Genomic DNA, 19,160 nt, shown 5'->3' on the forward strand with positions numbered 1-19,160 from the left:
TCAATTCCTCAATTATTACTGATGTAAGTTTCTTTGTCTGGTTCCTTAATAACTGAAAGAACAAGGGTTTTTGTCAACAGCTGGGTCATAAACTGTATGTAAAGGGCATGACTTATTGTCTTCATGGGAATGAGGAAATTAGTGTATGTTTGGGAAATTGATGAATATTTTGATTTTATTTGTAGTTATGTATATATAGTCATGATTAATGAAATACTTATAGAGGAATATTACATCTTAATCATAGGAATAGAGAAAAAAGTCTTTTGGAAGTGTTCATGAACGACAATCTAAGAAATAATTTAATGTGTTGACTTAATTATTTGATTCTCTTTATATTTATATTGGGGAAAAAACTAAAATTGTTTCTGTTGTCTTTTAATTATATTATGTGATTAATGAGGAGTCTTCTCCATACAGACAATGCTGTGTCTTTGGCTGCTACTAAGCTAGTCTTAAGCACACAATCGAGTCAAATGTATTTTGGTTAATTAAGATAATATACTCAATTCCTCCTATAGAAATGCACACCCTAAAGTATGAAATGTCCGAAAAAGGAAAAGGTAATATGTATACCTTTCCTTTTCCGGACATTTTATATTTTAGGGGGGTGTTTCTTTTGAAATTGAGTATATGATAAAAGTCCATGTATTTACACTAACATCAACTGGTTATAATATATTTAGTGACAAGTTCAAGCTAAAAGACTTACGTGTTTCGGCATGGACTGCATCCAAAATCTATCTCGATTCTGACTGATTGTAACAAGAGCAGGTAACTCTAGTCTTCACAGTGCGTCATGCATTTCTACAACAACCTAACCATAACGTCTAGTCCCTCTACCTGAATAATAAGACATGTAAGAAGCTTTGATGACAAGGCATATTTTTCTTGAACATTTCCCAAGATTTGATATTCTCAGAATATTCCCAGGTTGTGACTCAGAAATGGCAGTGTGTATAAGATTTTGTTTGGGATTTGGATTTCGTGACTGAATCTTGGATTTTGGATTTGCTGGATGTGTATTACGAATTGACTTGTTTGTGTGTGTTGTAGACCATTGCAGAGTTATCTTGGTAGAAGATCAAGTTTCATTGTGCATTAAGCTGACATCAAAGAGTTGCCATGGCCACAGGTGGATATATTCAATATCATAACTTTTAACAGAATCATGTTATTTTTGCACTCTATCTCCAACATACACCCTGGTCACAAAAGCTTGCTTATCTTTTCATTTTTGTAAAATTACTGAAGTATAGACACTCCTTTTGCAGCCTTATTTGGAAAGAAATATGATGATGTTTTACTATATAAGAATGAATGAGGGGGAACGTTCTCAAGCTGTACATTAGTTGTCAGAATCTGTTACGAGTGGTTGATGGGCAAGAATTGGATTTGGTTAAATTTTAGTTTAAAAGCCATGAAGTTGTTTACACAAGTTTTGTTGCAAGATACTTGAAAGAGCGAATATTTATCAGATGTGTGTTGTTTGTAGTTTATATTTTGAGTTGAATTAGCATTTTTGAATTATTTGATAACTTTCTGAAAGTTGATAGGACAGAACAAGTTTTGATGTAAATTATATCTTGCGCTTAAAATTCTGAAATTCTGAAAATAACTATGTGCACTAATCATTTTAATTGCTTACATTAAGTTTAACAATAAGTTCAGTTTTGTTTTTGCTTTCATGAAAATTTCAGTTCATATTTTTTTGGGGAAAGCTGGATTAATATCTAACACTGGTGTACCTGTATAAAGAATGAGCTGCATGCTATTTTGAGAATGGTATGATTGTAAATAGTGTACAGTGACATGGTCGTCCCTAGCCTTAATGTATGCCATCTTTTGTTGTTCCCGTCTGGTGGAAAGTGTGTGATATTTTGAGTTGGGCATTACGGAGATGTGATAAAAGCAAAGCCATCATGGTCAAAAGCAAAGGTCAGGGAATGAAACTGAAAAAGGTGTGAAGTGATAAATATTACATGTTTATGAAATTGATCAACTTTACTTACATAATCTGTTCGAGGTTGATAAAGATTTAGAATTTACACGATTTAAGAAAGCATAATTTCTTTTCTCAGAAACCAAATCAAACGGGAAATAAATTTATTTGTGTGCTTTTTCTCTGCAACAAAATTACATTACCAATAAGTGAAAGGGAGCAACATATTTTGATATGTAACAAAATTAGCTACCTTAGAACTTGATTGTAAAACCTAAAGAGCTACACCAAAGGGAGACAACTGTGATGGTCCTTTGCCTAGCATTCTACTCCAAACAGCTCCCCAGGCAGCAGATGTACAGGCTATTTTGTAAGGTTAACTCAGTGGTTCAATAGCACAGGGCAGATGGAGAATATTGCACATTTCTCATAAAGCACATTGTTAAACACAAGATGCAGTTTTATGTTACATTTATTTCTAGAAAAGTCAACCAAGAACCTTGATCTGTGCTTCTTTGCAATCTTGGTCAAAATGCCAACTCTGTCATGAATATTTCAATTTTAAGACCAGCTAACAATATTTTGCAAGTATTGATTGTGTGATGCAGGTTGTAGGTTTTCACAGGTATAATACTGACAGGGATTATTCCATAAAGCAACAACTATCATAAATCAGTGTAAGGATTTGTTTTTTGGTAAGCGATCACGAGGATACGAATATCATAGGGATACATTAACATAATTCTTTGTTAATGCATGGAATTTATGACAGTCAGAGCACTTGGTTTCCTTCCGGCAACAATGGGACCATGGCTATATAAATATTGCATTGAAGCCATATCCCACAATGTTTTCTTGTATGGGAGCTGTGACATAAAAACTTGTTTTGGTGAAAGAAAATCGATGTTCCCCATCACTGCGTTTGTTGACAGCAATTTGCTGGCTTTTTCCTGTAATGATGAGATGTGCATTATCCTCGCATTACCATGCTTGACTGTGTTTGAGATGTAGGTGTGCAACAAGGATGCATACTTGCTCTATGGCTATTTCAATGAGATATTATGATTTTATGGTTTTCTGCTAGTAGTCACTGTTTCGTAGTTCATGTAGTAGGATACTCTTGATAATATAAAAAATATTTTCACTGGGTCAATAAAAGTAGGTTGTTACGTCAAATTTCACCTATGACAAAGCGATGCAAACAAATTTCAAGCACTTGAATTATATTATGTGTTTGCAGAAAATGAAGACTTTATTACAATAATAGGTTGTCAAAACATGATACCAACCAAAACTATTTTTCAGTTTCAACAGAAAAAACAGATGTTTGGATATTTCTATTTATCATTGTGAATTTTGTGTCTCACAGAATCATAATTTCTCAATGGATATGTTCTACTTATGACAATCATTCATGTGTAAGTACTGTACCAGCAAGTGTTACTATAGTATATGTGGATTAGAACAGTTTCCTCAATGGTATGGACAAGACAGTGATTTGTACTGAGTACAGTAATCAGCTTGTTTATCTGTATATGGAGTGTCAATTTACTTATTTAGATGTGGTAGTCCTATTACTGGCATATTATATAACACTAGCTGCTAGTCATCAAGTGTGATTGATGCTGATTCTTGTTTCAACTGATTAAGGTTTTAATCCTGTTCCAGAAAGGTATTTAAGGGCCGTTTCTGGTGGCGAGTAGCATGTTGAACACTAACACAGCTTTGTGAAATTGGACCCAGGGCTATAAGGCCCTAGTGCTACGATTATTGTAAGACTTTGTTAAAAGTATGGAAGTTACGATTGTCTTAGCGCTAAAATTGCATTGTGGAACTGGGTCCCGGACCTGGGCCTACTTGCACAAAGCGATCTTAGCGCTATGATGACCGTAACTCCCATACTTTAACATAGGCTTACGATAGTCTTAGTGCTAAGATCGCTTTGTTAGCGCTATGACTGTCGTAAATCTGTGGAAGAGAATATAGGTTATGACAGTTGTAGCGCTGAAATCGCTTTATTGAACTGGATCAAAAACCCACTTTCAAAAAGTGATCTTAGGATTATGACTATTGTAAGTCTGTGTTAAGGCATAGTTGTGACTGCTGTAGTGCTTGAGACTGTTGTGGAACAGGAACCTTATGTAATTGCGATTAAGAAATTAGTTGCATTTATTAACTTCATGGATGATGCTATTTTCCAAAAAACTATCTCTTATAAATATATAGTGAATATTCAACTCCCATTTGTTCAGCACAAATGTAATTCAAAAAGGAATCGTTGTCCATTGATTTCATATCAGGTGAAGATAAGCAGTTTGTTACTGCTTGGAAAAGGAAATTGATATTACTCAAATCTATGCACTTCATTGTAACATAGCACAACATCACGTGTCACTCTAACCACCATGTTAGTCCACCTGTAGAACTCCTCCCATCAGAGGCCAACTCATAACTTCTTAGGCCCCCTCCCCCCAAAGTGTTGTTTCTGGTATTTTGGTTTTGGTTTGATGCAAAGACAGTTGTTTTTACGGCTTTTTTACAAGCTCATTTGCACAACATTGACAATCTTTGTATTTTGGTGGAAAAAGGTAGTTGTCACCTATACTTACATGCCCTTTATGCATCGATTAATACAGTAATGTCAAGTCTAAACTGCAATCAACAACCTCAAAAAGCCTTATAACCTTCCCCCCTGTACAGACACACACGCCATCGTGTGTCATGTGCATTTGGTACTTCCATTTTTTAGAGTTACCCGCCCTTGGTTAAAAGTCTGGAAAATTAAACCTGACGAGTTGTGTGGAAATTGGGGAGACCAGAAACAAGATACTTTTGTGGAGGGGCCTTAGCTTCATTGTCAATATCTCAGGATGGGTTTGTGTATTGTTTATGCATTGTATTATTTCTTGTAACTTGCGAAGACCCTGGTTCCTGGATGTTGCATCCAGGCCCAGACTCTGAGGATGAAATATCCCGGTTGTACAGATAACCCCATCTTAAGGTGGACGTTTTTTCAAGCATTTATGATTGACTTATACTTACTGACATATGAGTGTGTCAGTCTCATATCAGATGCTGTGGCATCTTGGCATTCATGCAGGGATATTCATGGTTTCTGTAAATATACTTTTGGATGTACGGTTATTTATTTTCTCTGTCAAAATGTACAGAAAGAACGCGTGTTGGTTGTGGAATCTTACCAAAGTCGTGGGTGAGGGTGATGGTTGATTGGACCACCAAGACCTGATGAGTTAGGTGGCGATGCGAAGAATATAGAATGGCTTTGAGAATGCTTTCTCTTTTACCATGCAGTACATGGATTGTGAGTTATGTTTCATTCACCAATCTGACTGTCTCCACAAGGTGGAAATGTTTGTTTATGGAACATGTTAAAATTCAGCATCTCTGTTTCCAACTGGACATTTGTCAGATACAGGGATATTCATTAACTGAGGGAGGATGTGGTTTGGAGTCATGTCAAGCAAGAACATATTGAGTTACTCACATTGTGTAGCTGTTGTGTTCCCTCCACTATGGAGAACAGGAGACTGGATGTGTTTTGCTCAGGAGAGTGGTAGTATTGTATATTCATGTAAGTTAAAACAATGCCAGATGTGTATAAAATGTATTCTTTTGCAATATATGATATAATACGCATTCTGCTGATATACTTGTTTCCTCAATAATTGCTGTTATTTTCAGTCTTTTTCTTTTTAATTTATTTTTCACACTTTCATTTTGATCTCAATCAAAAAATGAATTCTTAACAATTTGTGAATAATGTAAAATTAAAGATTTTATGATTATAATATTGTCATGATTACAATAATGAAGCTGTTTGTTGTGACAAAATATATTGTATAAACTTCCCACAATTAACATTGTTTAATCATGTCAATCCTTTAAACAGATTTCTGTTAAATTTCCTGTCTTTAGTGTTCATGTAAATAAATGTACCGTTTGTGTTTATTTTGTTCAATTGTGCACTGAAGTGTTCCCTCTGTAGCATTTATTTATTCAAGCACTGTTTCTGTTTTTGTCAAGATTGTCATGATTGTCATGATTAGTGCGTCCTGTCAAATATAGTGCAAAAAGTTGGTCTTCAATCATTCACTCTAGAAATCTAAAGAAGAAATGTCAAGGGTGAGTTCCAGGTTTTCTGTTATATATGTATCTGTGATACGGTTCTGTCACAGTTACATCCTGTGGTTATTAGTATTGTGGCATGACTGTAAACATATCTGCAGTCAGGTAAACCAGACTGTTGTCAAAGCCATGGTTTGCTTGTCCATCATGAAACACTGTGACTCATGTTGGAGTGGACGGTCCTGCTTTTGCCACTTCAGGCTGGTTGAGTGGTAGGGTAGCCAAGTAGTTCAAGCATTTGCTTGTCACACAAGACTTGAGTTTGATTCCCTGATTGGTACATTTATGTAAGGCCTTAAATAAATATTTCTGTGGTTCTGATAACACAAAATTTTACAAAATGGGTAGGAAGGCCTTCTGGTTTTTTTTACCTTGCAGCTATAAGGAGAACTTTTGTAAAGTTAGCAGTGTTTGGAATATATTTTTATGTACACTCTGTGCTCTGTCATGAATAGTTCGTACCTCTCGGTATTCAGAACCACTTCTTGTAGGCCTAGCCCAGTGTACTGTCAGGACACTGATGCAGTTGCTGGAACAATGGTACTCGCCTGTCGTAAGTTGGTTTGCCAGTAACTCTTTAGCCAGTATTCATGTTCATAAAGGAATTCTGCTGTTGACTCCAGCAATCGATTCACATTTGAGGGTCAACTAAAAAGCTTTACTAGCCCAGGTAAAGATAAAATGCCATTGTAATGTTAAAACAATGTGGAAATTGGGAGATTTGTACATGCCCGCAGGAATTTGTATCAGCTCCTGGCGAGCGAGCTGGTGTTATGTTCTAAGCCTGACTTTGCTGTTGGTCTTTTAATGTTGTTGAAAGCTGTGTTCTGTCCTGACATTTCGGTCTGTGAGTCTGTTAGATGAAGTTGGAATACTTGCCTGATAAGAACAGATTTGAATTTTCCAGTGAAGTAAATCTTTATGTCCATTGTGAAGGAAGCCACTGTGGTGAGCTGATTCTGAAGTCAGGAGGAGCTGGTGTATTCCAGATGCTAATTGTTAACTTGCATGATACTTCTTTTGTTAACTTGTAATTTATGGACATGTGTAGGACTGTTTGGTTGAATAAACATACCTGACCAAGTTGTTTTTGTTTGATATACATCTAAAATCCTGTCAAGGGTGGTCGGGTAGCCTAGTTGTTAAAGCGTTCGCTCGTCACGCCGAAGACTTGGGTTTGCTTCCCGACATGGGGACAATGTGTGAAACATATTTCTGGTGTCCCCCAACGTGATATTGCTGGAATATCGCAAAAAGTGTCGTAAAACCACACTTACTCATGAAATCCTCTCATATGGAGTATTAGTCATCTCATTTAGATCAGATTGTTTTTAACTGATGTGATACCCCTCGGCATGAAGATCTGGTGGTGTCTGCTGAACTGTCCAAGGTTCTAATTCTCAAAACAAGCAAGCGAAGCATTCAGATCAGCATATCTGATTTCTGTATCTAGAAAACAAACTTAAACAACCAGTCCCAAATATAAATAAATAAGGCCTTATTCCATTATATTGTTATAAATATTTTATACAAACTACTTCTGTTCTGAGTTTCTTGACATTTACACCCATATTAGAGTTCAGTCGAAGGAATATTTCTTTTCCTGTAGCTGCCTTGTGATTGGCCCAAGGATCCACAGATCCTTCATTTTGATTGGACTGTCAAAGATCATTCTGGGCTCACCTGACACAACCTACTATGGAGGTGTCATCAGATCTTCACACAGAAAAGTATCATATCTGAGTAAAAATCTGATTACTATGAGACTGGAGTATTAGTTATGTTCAAAGATTTATAGTGCATAATACATCACATGTTCCTTAGACAAGAGTGTCCACTAACCTATATCAAAGCTGTTTTTCTACCCTGCCATGTCAAGCCAACTTTTCTTGGCTCGATTGTGGCACCACTCCATGTAGAACATGATCTGTGTCCCTTGTGATCAAAACGCAATATCCAGTGAAATTGCTGTCCTTTCAAATGGCTGATCAATCAGATAATGAAAAGACTTGACTAAGAAAATGACAGATTACCCCTGTAACTGCTACCACAGTTTGCTCTTACAATAATAGAGGCACACAGACTTGTGAGAGGACATAGTATTTAGTAACACTGCTCATCGCGGCTAACATGAAACATTCGTCACTGCATCTCAGTAAATGCACTATGTGTTCTGTCATTTGAGTAAAAAACAATGAAGTTTGCACTCGCATATATGCATAAGTACTTGGGCAAGTTAATTAAAAACTTTGACCACTTTGTCGTAGCTTATTTCTTATTATTTTCAGCATAAATTCAACAGGTGATGGCTGGAGGCATAGCAGACACCACATTGTCAGAACTCAGACTTTGACTTTGTATAACATTGTCTGATTGGACTATTAATCTGTAAGATAGTCCTTTCCTGTTTTATCGCAGAAAAGTATGTTTGAAATGGCAAGGATGGAAAGAAGGCTTTGATATAGGCTAGTGGACACGGTTGCCTTGGGAAGATGAATACATCATAGAGAAAGCAGTTGCTGAAATTAAGTCTATATTCTCTACAATTGATACATAAATACACTTAAACACACTTACCATAAAATAATTATTTACATTCATACATAATGACACATTGACACACCATCAAAAGAATGTATGCTAAGCCATTCATGCATTATTACACATAAACACACCACCAAAAGAATGTATGCTAAGCCATTCATGCATAATTACACCTAAACACACCACCAAAAGAATGTATGCTAAGCCATTCATGCATTATTACACATAAACACACCACCAAAAGAATGTATGCTAAGCCATTCATGCATTATTACACATTAACACACCACCAAAAGAATGTATGCTTAGCCATTCATGCATTATTACACATAAACACACCACCAAAAGAATGTATGCTAAGCCATTCATGCATTATTACACATAAACACACCACCAAAAGAATGTATGCTAAGCCAAAAATGCTTAATTACACATAAACACACCACCAAAAGAATGTATGCTAAGCCATTCATGCATTATTACACATAAACACACCACCAAAAGAATGTATGCTAAGCCAAAAATGCTTAATTACACATTAACACACCACCAAAAGAATGTATGCTAAGCCATTCATGCATTATTACACATAAACACACCACCAAAAGAATGTATGATAAGCCATTCATGCATTATTACACATAAACACACCACCAAAAGAATGTATCCTAAGCCATTCATGCATAATTACACATAAACACACCACCAAAAGAATGTATGCTAAGCCATTCATGCATAATTACACATAAACACACCACCAAAAGAATGTATGCTAAGCCATTCATGCACTATTACACATAAACACACCATCAAAAGAATGTATGATAAGCCATTCATGCATTATTACACATAAACACACCACCAAAAGAATGTATGCTAAGCCATTCATGCATTATTACACATAAACACACCACCAAAAGAATGTATGCTAAGCCATTCATGCATTATTACACATAAACACACCACCAAAAGAATGTATGCTAAGCCATTCATGCATTATTACACATTAACACACCACCAAAAGAATGTATGCTTAGCCATTCATGCATTATTACACATAAACACACCACCAAAAGAATGTATGCTAAGCCATTCATGCATTATTACACATAAACACACCACCAAAAGAATGTATGCTAAGCCAAAAATGCTTAATTACACATAAACACACCACCAAAAGAATGTATGCTAAGCCATTCATGCATTATTACACATAAACACACCACCAAAAGAATGTATGCTAAGCCATTCATGCATTATTACACATAAACACACCACCAAAAGAATGTATGCTAAGCCATTCATGCATTATTACACATAAACACACCACCAAAAGAATGTATGCTAAGCCATTCATGCATTATTACACATAAACACACCACCAAAAGAATGTATGATAAGCCATTCATGCATAATTACACATAAACACACCATCAAAAGAATGTATGCTAAGCCATTCATGCATTATTACACATAAACACACCACCAAAAGAATGTATGCTAAGCCATTCATGCATAATTACACCTAAACACACGACCAAAAGAATGTATGCTAAGCCATTCATGCATTATTACACATAAACACACCACCAAAAGAATGTATGCTAAGCCATTCATGCATTATTACACATAAACACACCATCAGAAGAATGTATGCTAAGCCATTCATGCTTAATTACACATAAACACACCACCAAAAGAATGTATGCTAAGCCATTCATGCATTATTACACATAAACACACCACCAAAAGAATGTATGATAAGCCATTTATGCATTATTACACATAAACACACCACCAAAAGAATGTATAAGCCATTCATGCACTATTACACATAAACACACCACCAAAAGAATGTATACTAAGCCATTCATGCATAATTACACATAAACACACCACCAAAAGAATGTATACTAAGCCATTCATGCATTATTACACATAAACACACCACCAAAAGAATGTATGCTAAGCCATTCATGCATTATTACACATAAACACACCACCAAAAGAATGTATGCTAAGCCATTCATGCATTATTACACATAAACACACCACCAAAAGAATGTATGCTAAGCCATTCATGCATTATTACACATTAACACACCACCAAAAGAATGTATGCTTAGCCATTCATGCATTATTACACATAAACACACCACCAAAAGAATGTATGCTAAGCCATTCATGCATTATTACACATAAACACACCACCAAAAGAATGTATGCTAAGCCAAAAATGCTTAATTACACATAAACACACCACCAAAAGAATGTATGCTAAGCCATTCATGCATTATTACACATAAACACACCACCAAAAGAATGTATGCTAAGCCAAAAATGCTTAATTACACATTAACACACCACCAAAAGAATGTATGCTAAGCCATTCATGCATTATTACACATAAACACACCACCAAAAGAATGTATGCTAAGCCATTCATGCATTATTACACATAAACACACCACCAAAAGAATGTATGCTAAGCCATTCATGCATAATTACACATAAACACACCACCAAAAGAATGTATGCTAAGCCATTCATGCATAATTACACATAAACACACCACCAAAAGAATGTATGCTAAGCCATTCATGCACTATTACACATAAACACACCATCAAAAGAATGTATGATAAGCCATTCATGCATTATTACACATAAACACACCACCAAAAGAATGTATGCTAAGCCATTCATGCATTATTACACATAAACACACCACCAAAAGAATGTATGCTAAGCCATTCATGCATTATTACACATAAACACACCACCAAAAGAATGTATGCTAAGCCATTCATGCATTATTACACATTAACACACCACCAAAAGAATGTATGATAAGCCATTCATGCATTATTACACATAAACACACCACCAAAAGAATGTATGCTAAGCCATTCATGCATTATTACACATAAACACACCACCAAAAGAATGTATGCTAAGCCAAAAATGCTTAATTACACATAAACACACCACCAAAAGAATGTATGCTAAGCCAAAAATGCATTATTACACATAAACACACCACCAAAAGAATGTATGCTAAGCCATTCATGCATTATTACACATAAACACACCACCAAAAGAATGTATGCTAAGCCATTCATGCATTATTACACATTAACACACCACCAAAAGAATGTATGCTTAGCAATTCATGCATTATTACACATAAACACACCACCAAAAGAATGTATGATAAGCCATTCATGCATTATTACACATAAACACACCACCAAAAGAATGTATGCTAAGCCAAAAATGCTTAATTACACATAAACACACCACCAAAAGAATGTATGCTAAGCCATTCATGCATTATTACACATAAACACACCACCAAAAGAATGTATGCTAAGCCAAAAATGCTTAATTACACATTAACACACCACCAAAAGAATGTATGCTAAGCCATTCATGCATTATTACACATAAACACACCACCAAAAGAATGTATGATAAGCCATTCATGCATTATTACACATAAACACACCACCAAAAGAATGTATGCTAAGCCATTCATGCATTATTACACATAAACACACCACCAAAAGAATGTATGCTAAGCCATTCATGCATAATTACACATAAACACACCACCAAAAGAATGTATGCTAAGCCATTCATGCACTATTACACATAAACACACCATCAAAAGAATGTATGCTAAGCCATTCATGCATTATTACACATTAACACACCACCAAAAGAATGTATACTAAGCCATTCATGCATTATTACACATAAACACACCACCAAAAGAATGTATGCTAAGCCATTCATGCATTATTACACATAAACACACCACCAAAAGAATGTATGCTAAGCCATTCATGCATTATTACACATAAACACACCACCAAAAGAATGTATGCTAAGCCATTCATGCATTATTACACATAAACACACCACCAAAAGAATGTATGCTAAGCCATTTATGCATAATTACACATAAACACACCATCAAAAGAATGCATGCTAAGCCATTCATGCATTATTACACATAAACACACCACCAAAAGAATGTATGCTAAGCCATTCATTCATAATTACTCATAAACACACCACCAAAAGAATGTATGCTAAGCCATTCATGCATTATTACACATAAACACACCACCAAAAGAATGTATGCTAAGCCATTCATGCATTATTACACATAAACACACCACCAAAAGAATGTATGCTAAGCCATTCATGCATTATTACACATAAACACACCACCAAAAGAATGTATACTAAGCCATTCATGCATTATTACACATAAACACACCACCAAAAGAATGTATGCTAAGCCATTCATGCATTATTACACATAAACACACCATCAAAAGAATGTATGCTAAGCCATTCATGCATAATTACTCATAAACACACCATCAAAAGAATGTATGCTAAGCCATTCATGCATAATTAGGAGATAAATGGTATATGTTTTCACATTAATGGGTGTTATTAAATATAGCTATTTGATGTCTGGAAATTTCATGATGATCTGACATTTTAATGTATTTTGTACACCGTAATAGGTCTGACACAACACCTAGAAGTGTAACAACATATGACTGAGAGAGTGTTGGGCAGAGACATCAACCATCATGATTTGGGTGGAATAGTTACGAAGGCTCGCTGACTTGGTTGATGCATGTCATCGATCCCACTTGCGTGGATCGATTCTCATGATTTCAATCACTGGATTGTCTGGTCCAGACACGATTATTAACAGACCGCCGTCATATAGCTGGAATATTGCTGAGAGCGGCGTTAAACAACAAACCAACCAATAGTTACGATTTCATAATTACACCTGTCTTCTCCCAAATTTAGATTTTTTTTCACAATTTTTTTACATGCATAAGATATTACAGAGATCAGATTGTAAATACATTTTACAGTGAGATTGTGCTGACCATGGAGCCATGCTTTCAATACACAGTGTTAAGATATCCATTACACAGTGGCACGAGGTCTCTGATTGTTTCATGTCTTAAAACACTCGTCATTTATCAATCGATCTCTGCAGTACTACTTGCATGTTCACTGAACTAACTTGGTCTTTCTGAAAAACAGTTAATTTAGGAAGTGTACCACTGTACACAAGGAGTATGTCACATTAAATAGCAAGTGTCTACAGAACTGAGCCACCCTTTGTACAGAATATGTACCACCTTATACAAGGAGTGTATCACCTAATACAGAAAATGTACCACCTTATACAGAAAATGTACCACCTTATGCAGAAAATGTACCACCTTATTCAAGGAGTATGTCTCCTTATACAGTAAGTAAGCCACCTTATACAGGAAGTAAGCCACTTCATACAGGAAGTAAGCCATATCTTATGCAGGAGGTAAGCCACTTCATACAGGAAGTAAGCCATCTTATGCAGCAGATAAGCCACTTCATACAGGAAGTAATCCATCTTATGCAGGAGGTAAGCCACTTCATACAGGAAGTAAGCCATCTTATGCAGCAGATAAGCCACTTCATACAGGAAGTAATCCATCTTATGCAGGAGATAAGCCACTTCATACAGGAAGTAAGCCACTTCATACAGGAAGTAAGCCACTTCATACATGAAGTTAGCCATCTTATGCAGGAAGTAAGCCACTTCATACAGGAAGTGAGCTACCTTATACAGGAAGTAAGCCACTTCATACAGGAAATGAGCCACCTTATACAGGAAGTGAGCCACCATATACAGGAAGTGAGCCACCTTATACAGGAAGTGAGCCACTTCATACAGGAAGTAAGCAATCTTATACAGGAAGTAAGCCACTTCATACAGGAAGTAAGCCATCTTATACAGGAAGTAAGCCACTTCATACAGGAAGCGAGCCACCATATACAGGAAGTGAGCCACCTTATACAGGAAGTGAGCCACTATATACAGGAAGTGAGCCACCTTATTCAGTAGTGTTTTGTATTGCAGGTGGAGATTCTAGTTGGTCGCGACAAGGGCAAGCAAGGACTCGTCAACTGCATCATCAAGGAGAGGAACTGGTGCTTCGTGGAGGGCCTCAACTGTGTAGGTGCCAGGAAACTTATGTCGACATAAAACGTTCACCCACTAGAGCAGACATAACTCAGTAATCCCAGAGAGGGCTTGTTTAAAACAAAGTTTGTTCTCTTTTGTCTTCAATAGTTCTATCAAGAAGAACCAGTTGTTTGTAGTCTCACATTATGGACATATTCTCTGCATGTGACAGAAGAGATTTTAAGTAACAGAATTACTAAAATGTTTCTGGCCAAAAGCACAGAAGGGACAAAAAATGGAAGCGCATGGCTGACTTGCTTGATGTATGTCATTGTATCCCAATTGTGTGGATCAATGCTCATGATGTCAATCACTGGATTGTCTGGTCCAGACTCGATTATTTACAGACCACTGTCATATAGCTGGAATATTGCTGAGTGCGGCATTAAACAACACACAAACAAACAAGATGACAATGGACAGACAATTGACTGATGGAGGTGTTAGACAATGAACCCTGACAAAAGCTGACTTGAACATGTTATTTTACTACTGTTTGTTTTAAAAACCACAACATCATTTTTTACAACTTTGGAAATTTCTTTGATGTCCTAATTTTCTGAATTTAGAGGTATAGACATGAGATATTCATGCAATATTATAGTGAATTACTTAGTAATGAAGGCTTTCTTTGAATCCATGGATCTGTTGGGACACAATATATTTATTACCTTATTCGACGTAATAAGCGCCCCGCTCTAATAAGCACCCACGCCGACATTTGCTAAGATATTGGCTAGCGAACAAGTAGCACCTCTTCTGATTGTACAGAAGTCTTATTTATTCGCTTATAATACGCACTCATGTGATATATGCACTCTTAATTATAGGCATTTAATTCTTGAAAAATATATCTGTCGTACATAAACATTTCAGGCTGTCGGCATAAACCACGAAATTTATCTTTCAACTCTTTTTTTTTTTTTCACCAAAATAATATTCTAATAAGAGCCCCCAATTTCTAATTTTGAGAGTGCCCTGGGCGCTTATTACGTCAAATACGATAATCACATTTTGGGGGAGGTGGGAGGTTTTTTTGGGTTTCATATTTGGGCATATAAATGGGCAAAAAATTCCCATTTAGTAACCAATCAGAAACATGTATCTTCATGTAACAATTATTGTCACTGTTGAAGGGTCTAAGCATCAACCTTTGAACCAGTTTCAAGACATGTCTCTCTGACCTTTTAATGACTGTGAAGATTGTGTACTTTTATATGGTTTTCTGTTAATGTATGTTTTCTGCAGTCATACCGGTGGCTGAACAAGTCTGCAACCAGTCCAGGGACTCTCGTGAAGGAGGAGAAACCACTCCTGGTGACCACAGAAGTTGCACTTATTGACCCCGCTGATGAGTGAGTTGTCATCTTGTCCTACAACCTTCCGTTAAGGCCTGTCTGTACACATTCTTCACACAAAACTTCCTCTCTCCTCATTCTATGTCTGCCACTTGAACATCTTGGTAAGAATTTGTCTTCAGCAAGTAATGCTTGTTGTAACCCAATGCAGGGCGATTTAGTGTGACTGGTTGGTCCGGCTTTCTGACTTTGTTGATAATAAGATAGATCAATGCTCATGATATCAATCACTGAATTGTTTAGTCCATACTTGATTGTTACAGAACACTTTCACTTAGCTAGCATATTGCTGACTGCAGCATAAAACAAACAAAATAAATGTGTTTATTTCAAATTTGCTGTTTCCAGTGGACCCCAAAGGACCCCATCCAGTATTCCCATTTACAGTTTTTAACCGGTAAAATTAGGCTTGGACCGGTAATTCATGTTATTGCCAGTCCCTGTGGACCGGCAAATAAAGTACCTTATAAATCTTTGTTGTTGAACAAAACATTGACATTATTCTTATAAGAATATTTTTCGGACAAAGACAGCTTGTCTGTTACCATCAGGGTTTCCCCTTATCCATTTCTGGTGCAAGAATATAACATTTCACTTTGCTTCGAGGTAAAATATATACTTGTCTCAAAATATTATTTAAAAAAAAGAGAGAGAGAAAATTGTACCTGAACTAAGTTACTTCAGAGATGACATCATTTCACTGAACATGATGTTGAAAGAAGTAAAACCAGGTTATTTTCATACATTTTCATTTGTTGAAAGTTGGGACTGATATAATTTAGGGGTAGGGGTGGGGTTTTCAAAGGCCCTTGTGGCTTGTGTAGTTTTAATGATAATGCAGGACATGCAGTCAATCCCATTGCAGTTGTGCAGTGTCCTGTAACCACTGGGTATTCCAGGTTAGAAACGGTCCCTATAAACCTATGCTGGTCGTAGGAAGTTACTAAATGGAAAAGGGGTCCAGCTGATTTGATTGATTATATGTCATCATATATTGTTGCTTATCACCGGTTTGTCTGGTCCAGGGTCAGTTATTGGCTGCTGTCATGGGGGTGGAGTGCAGCATTAAATAACAAACAGTCTGAATGAAATCTCCGACAGTAATGTTCATGTGCTATGGAACAAGCTTTGGGGAGGAAAGGCTGGCCTAGTCGTCAAGCGTGATGCAGTTCTCTGTGCAGAGTTGCATCCCTTAGGCATGCCAGGAACCCATGATAATAGATTTGTATTTGGCTCATCCTGAATATGTTTCTTTGTTTGTCAGTTCGATAATCATGTTTGTTGGACCGCCTCTCTGGTCTAGTGGTAGAGCATCTGCCAGGAGAGTGGAAGGTCAGGGGTTTGATCGCCAGCCGCAAAAGACGTTGAAAGATGGTTCCAGTTGTTACACTGCCTGGCGTTCGGCATTCGGCATTAAGAACGAAAACAAGGACTGGTCGGCTCAGAGTCAAGAGTAGGATATTCATGTTAAACTGTGGCATGATGTCTCAGGTGGCTAGCACTATAAAATCGGCCTTAGTCCGGACTAGGACAAGCAAGCACACACGTGCACACGCACACACAATCACACACAGAGAGCGAGCTATATAAGTGCAATAATCTTGAACGCGACTAGGACCTGCGTTCAAAACATTTCCGGTCATGGTGAAAGTTCCATGCCTGTTTACTGCAGACTATGGCAGTAAATCAAACTTATTGACTGACTCCTGCTGTGTTACTTCCAGTAAGGCGACGGACATAGAGTGGCGGTACACAGAGGAGGGCATCAGGGTGCGAGTCTCCACACGGACAGGGAGAGTCATTCCTTTGTCAAAGACAGCAGAGGACGAATCATACGACATGGTGCAGATTAGTTCATACGTTGGTATGTTATATCCATCTTATATCCTTGCTGTTGCCATACGAGTAGTTTCTGTTGTACAGGTTGTTAAAAGGCAATATCACAGATTAAAAGTCATTTGGATATTTGAAGTCTCACCTTACTTTCATTGAAGCATAAATTCTCAAACATAGTGTCTGCACGCCAGGCTGTCCAATCTTTGTGTTCATTTTGCAGAAACAGACAAGGACACAAAAGATAAAGAATTGAAGAAAATTACCTTCAAGCCCAGATTATCCACATTTGAACAGGACATTATGGAAAAGATGGGGATTAAAGAAGACAGAAAGCCAGCAAAGACATATTGGTATTGATGTGTTGGACTTGAATAAACATAATATGACTCTTTGGTTTGTTTCTTTATGAATGTTACTCCTTTGCCATGAATTGTGTGGAAGGGGATATGGGTAGCCGAGGGTTCAAACAGTAGCTTGTCAAGTCAAAGGTTCAAATCGTGACTTGGGTACACATCTACACACTCACCCCATCGATTGTGACCCACTCGCAGTCAGGCCAGGAATTCATTCGTGACCAACTCATGTTATTCCGGGACAAGCCGAATAGCGACTCATGCCCCTCTCGTGGCCATTTTTGCGACCGGGTTCTGTCTTACCGCAAATGGGCATACCTAAAACAATTGTCAATTATTTGCATAATGGTTCACACATATTTCCCCATATATTTTATATATTTAAGATGCAATCTAAAGCACATCTGGACTTACGGAATCATACAGTATGATTGAACACATTTAACTGTGTCTTGGCTATATTTTTAGATGCAAGGCATATGTAAATTCAAATATTATTTCTGAGGGATTCTTTGATGAACAACTTGAAATCATTCGCGCATTCTGATTGGTTTGTTGTATTTTCGCACATTACATTCATCGATAGGGGGACGAGTCTTCTTGCAGGTTACGGAAAGGGGCGAGTGGTGACGAATGGCCAGAAATTATAAAAGTAATTGTGATTTGTGAGTGACTGTTGTTTTATGCTTCAGTCAGTTGTATTCCATGAACAAGAAATAAAAACGCTTTAAGTAAAATATCTTTGATAGCTCATTTATTTAGTTTCAGATGCCTAAGAAACATTCCTAGTTTTCTCACTGATCTCATGAACAACTTTTAAACATCCCACTCACTCAAATACAAGCCATCATCTGAGTATTTACATTGTGTGTCAAGCATCACTCACTGAAGTCAAGAAATATTGCGTGTTGTCCAAAAACATCATCCAA

At 36.8% G+C, this 19,160-nt stretch overlaps 1 protein-coding gene across 1 annotated transcript in view; it reads left to right on the forward strand.

Moving 5' to 3' along the window:
• LOC139465889 (uncharacterized) overlaps positions 1–18,936 on the forward strand; it is a 51,263-nt gene extending 32,327 nt beyond the window's left edge. Inside the window, exons 3-6 of the mRNA XM_071247890.1 lie at positions 14,580–14,675; positions 15,933–16,039; positions 17,767–17,906; positions 18,099–18,936. Of these exons, the coding sequence (XP_071103991.1) occupies positions 14,580–14,675; positions 15,933–16,039; positions 17,767–17,906; positions 18,099–18,235 (480 nt within the window). The 3' untranslated portion in view covers positions 18,236–18,936. The remainder of the gene's footprint in view (positions 1–14,579; positions 14,676–15,932; positions 16,040–17,766; positions 17,907–18,098) is intronic.
• Positions 18,937–19,160: the final 224 nt, after the last annotated feature.

This window comes from Haliotis cracherodii, unplaced genomic scaffold (assembly GCF_022045235.1).
Source record: "Haliotis cracherodii isolate W230 unplaced genomic scaffold, xgHalCrac1.p SCAF_1, whole genome shotgun sequence".
In the NCBI taxonomy this organism is placed as follows: domain Eukaryota; kingdom Metazoa; phylum Mollusca; class Gastropoda; order Lepetellida; family Haliotidae; genus Haliotis; species Haliotis cracherodii.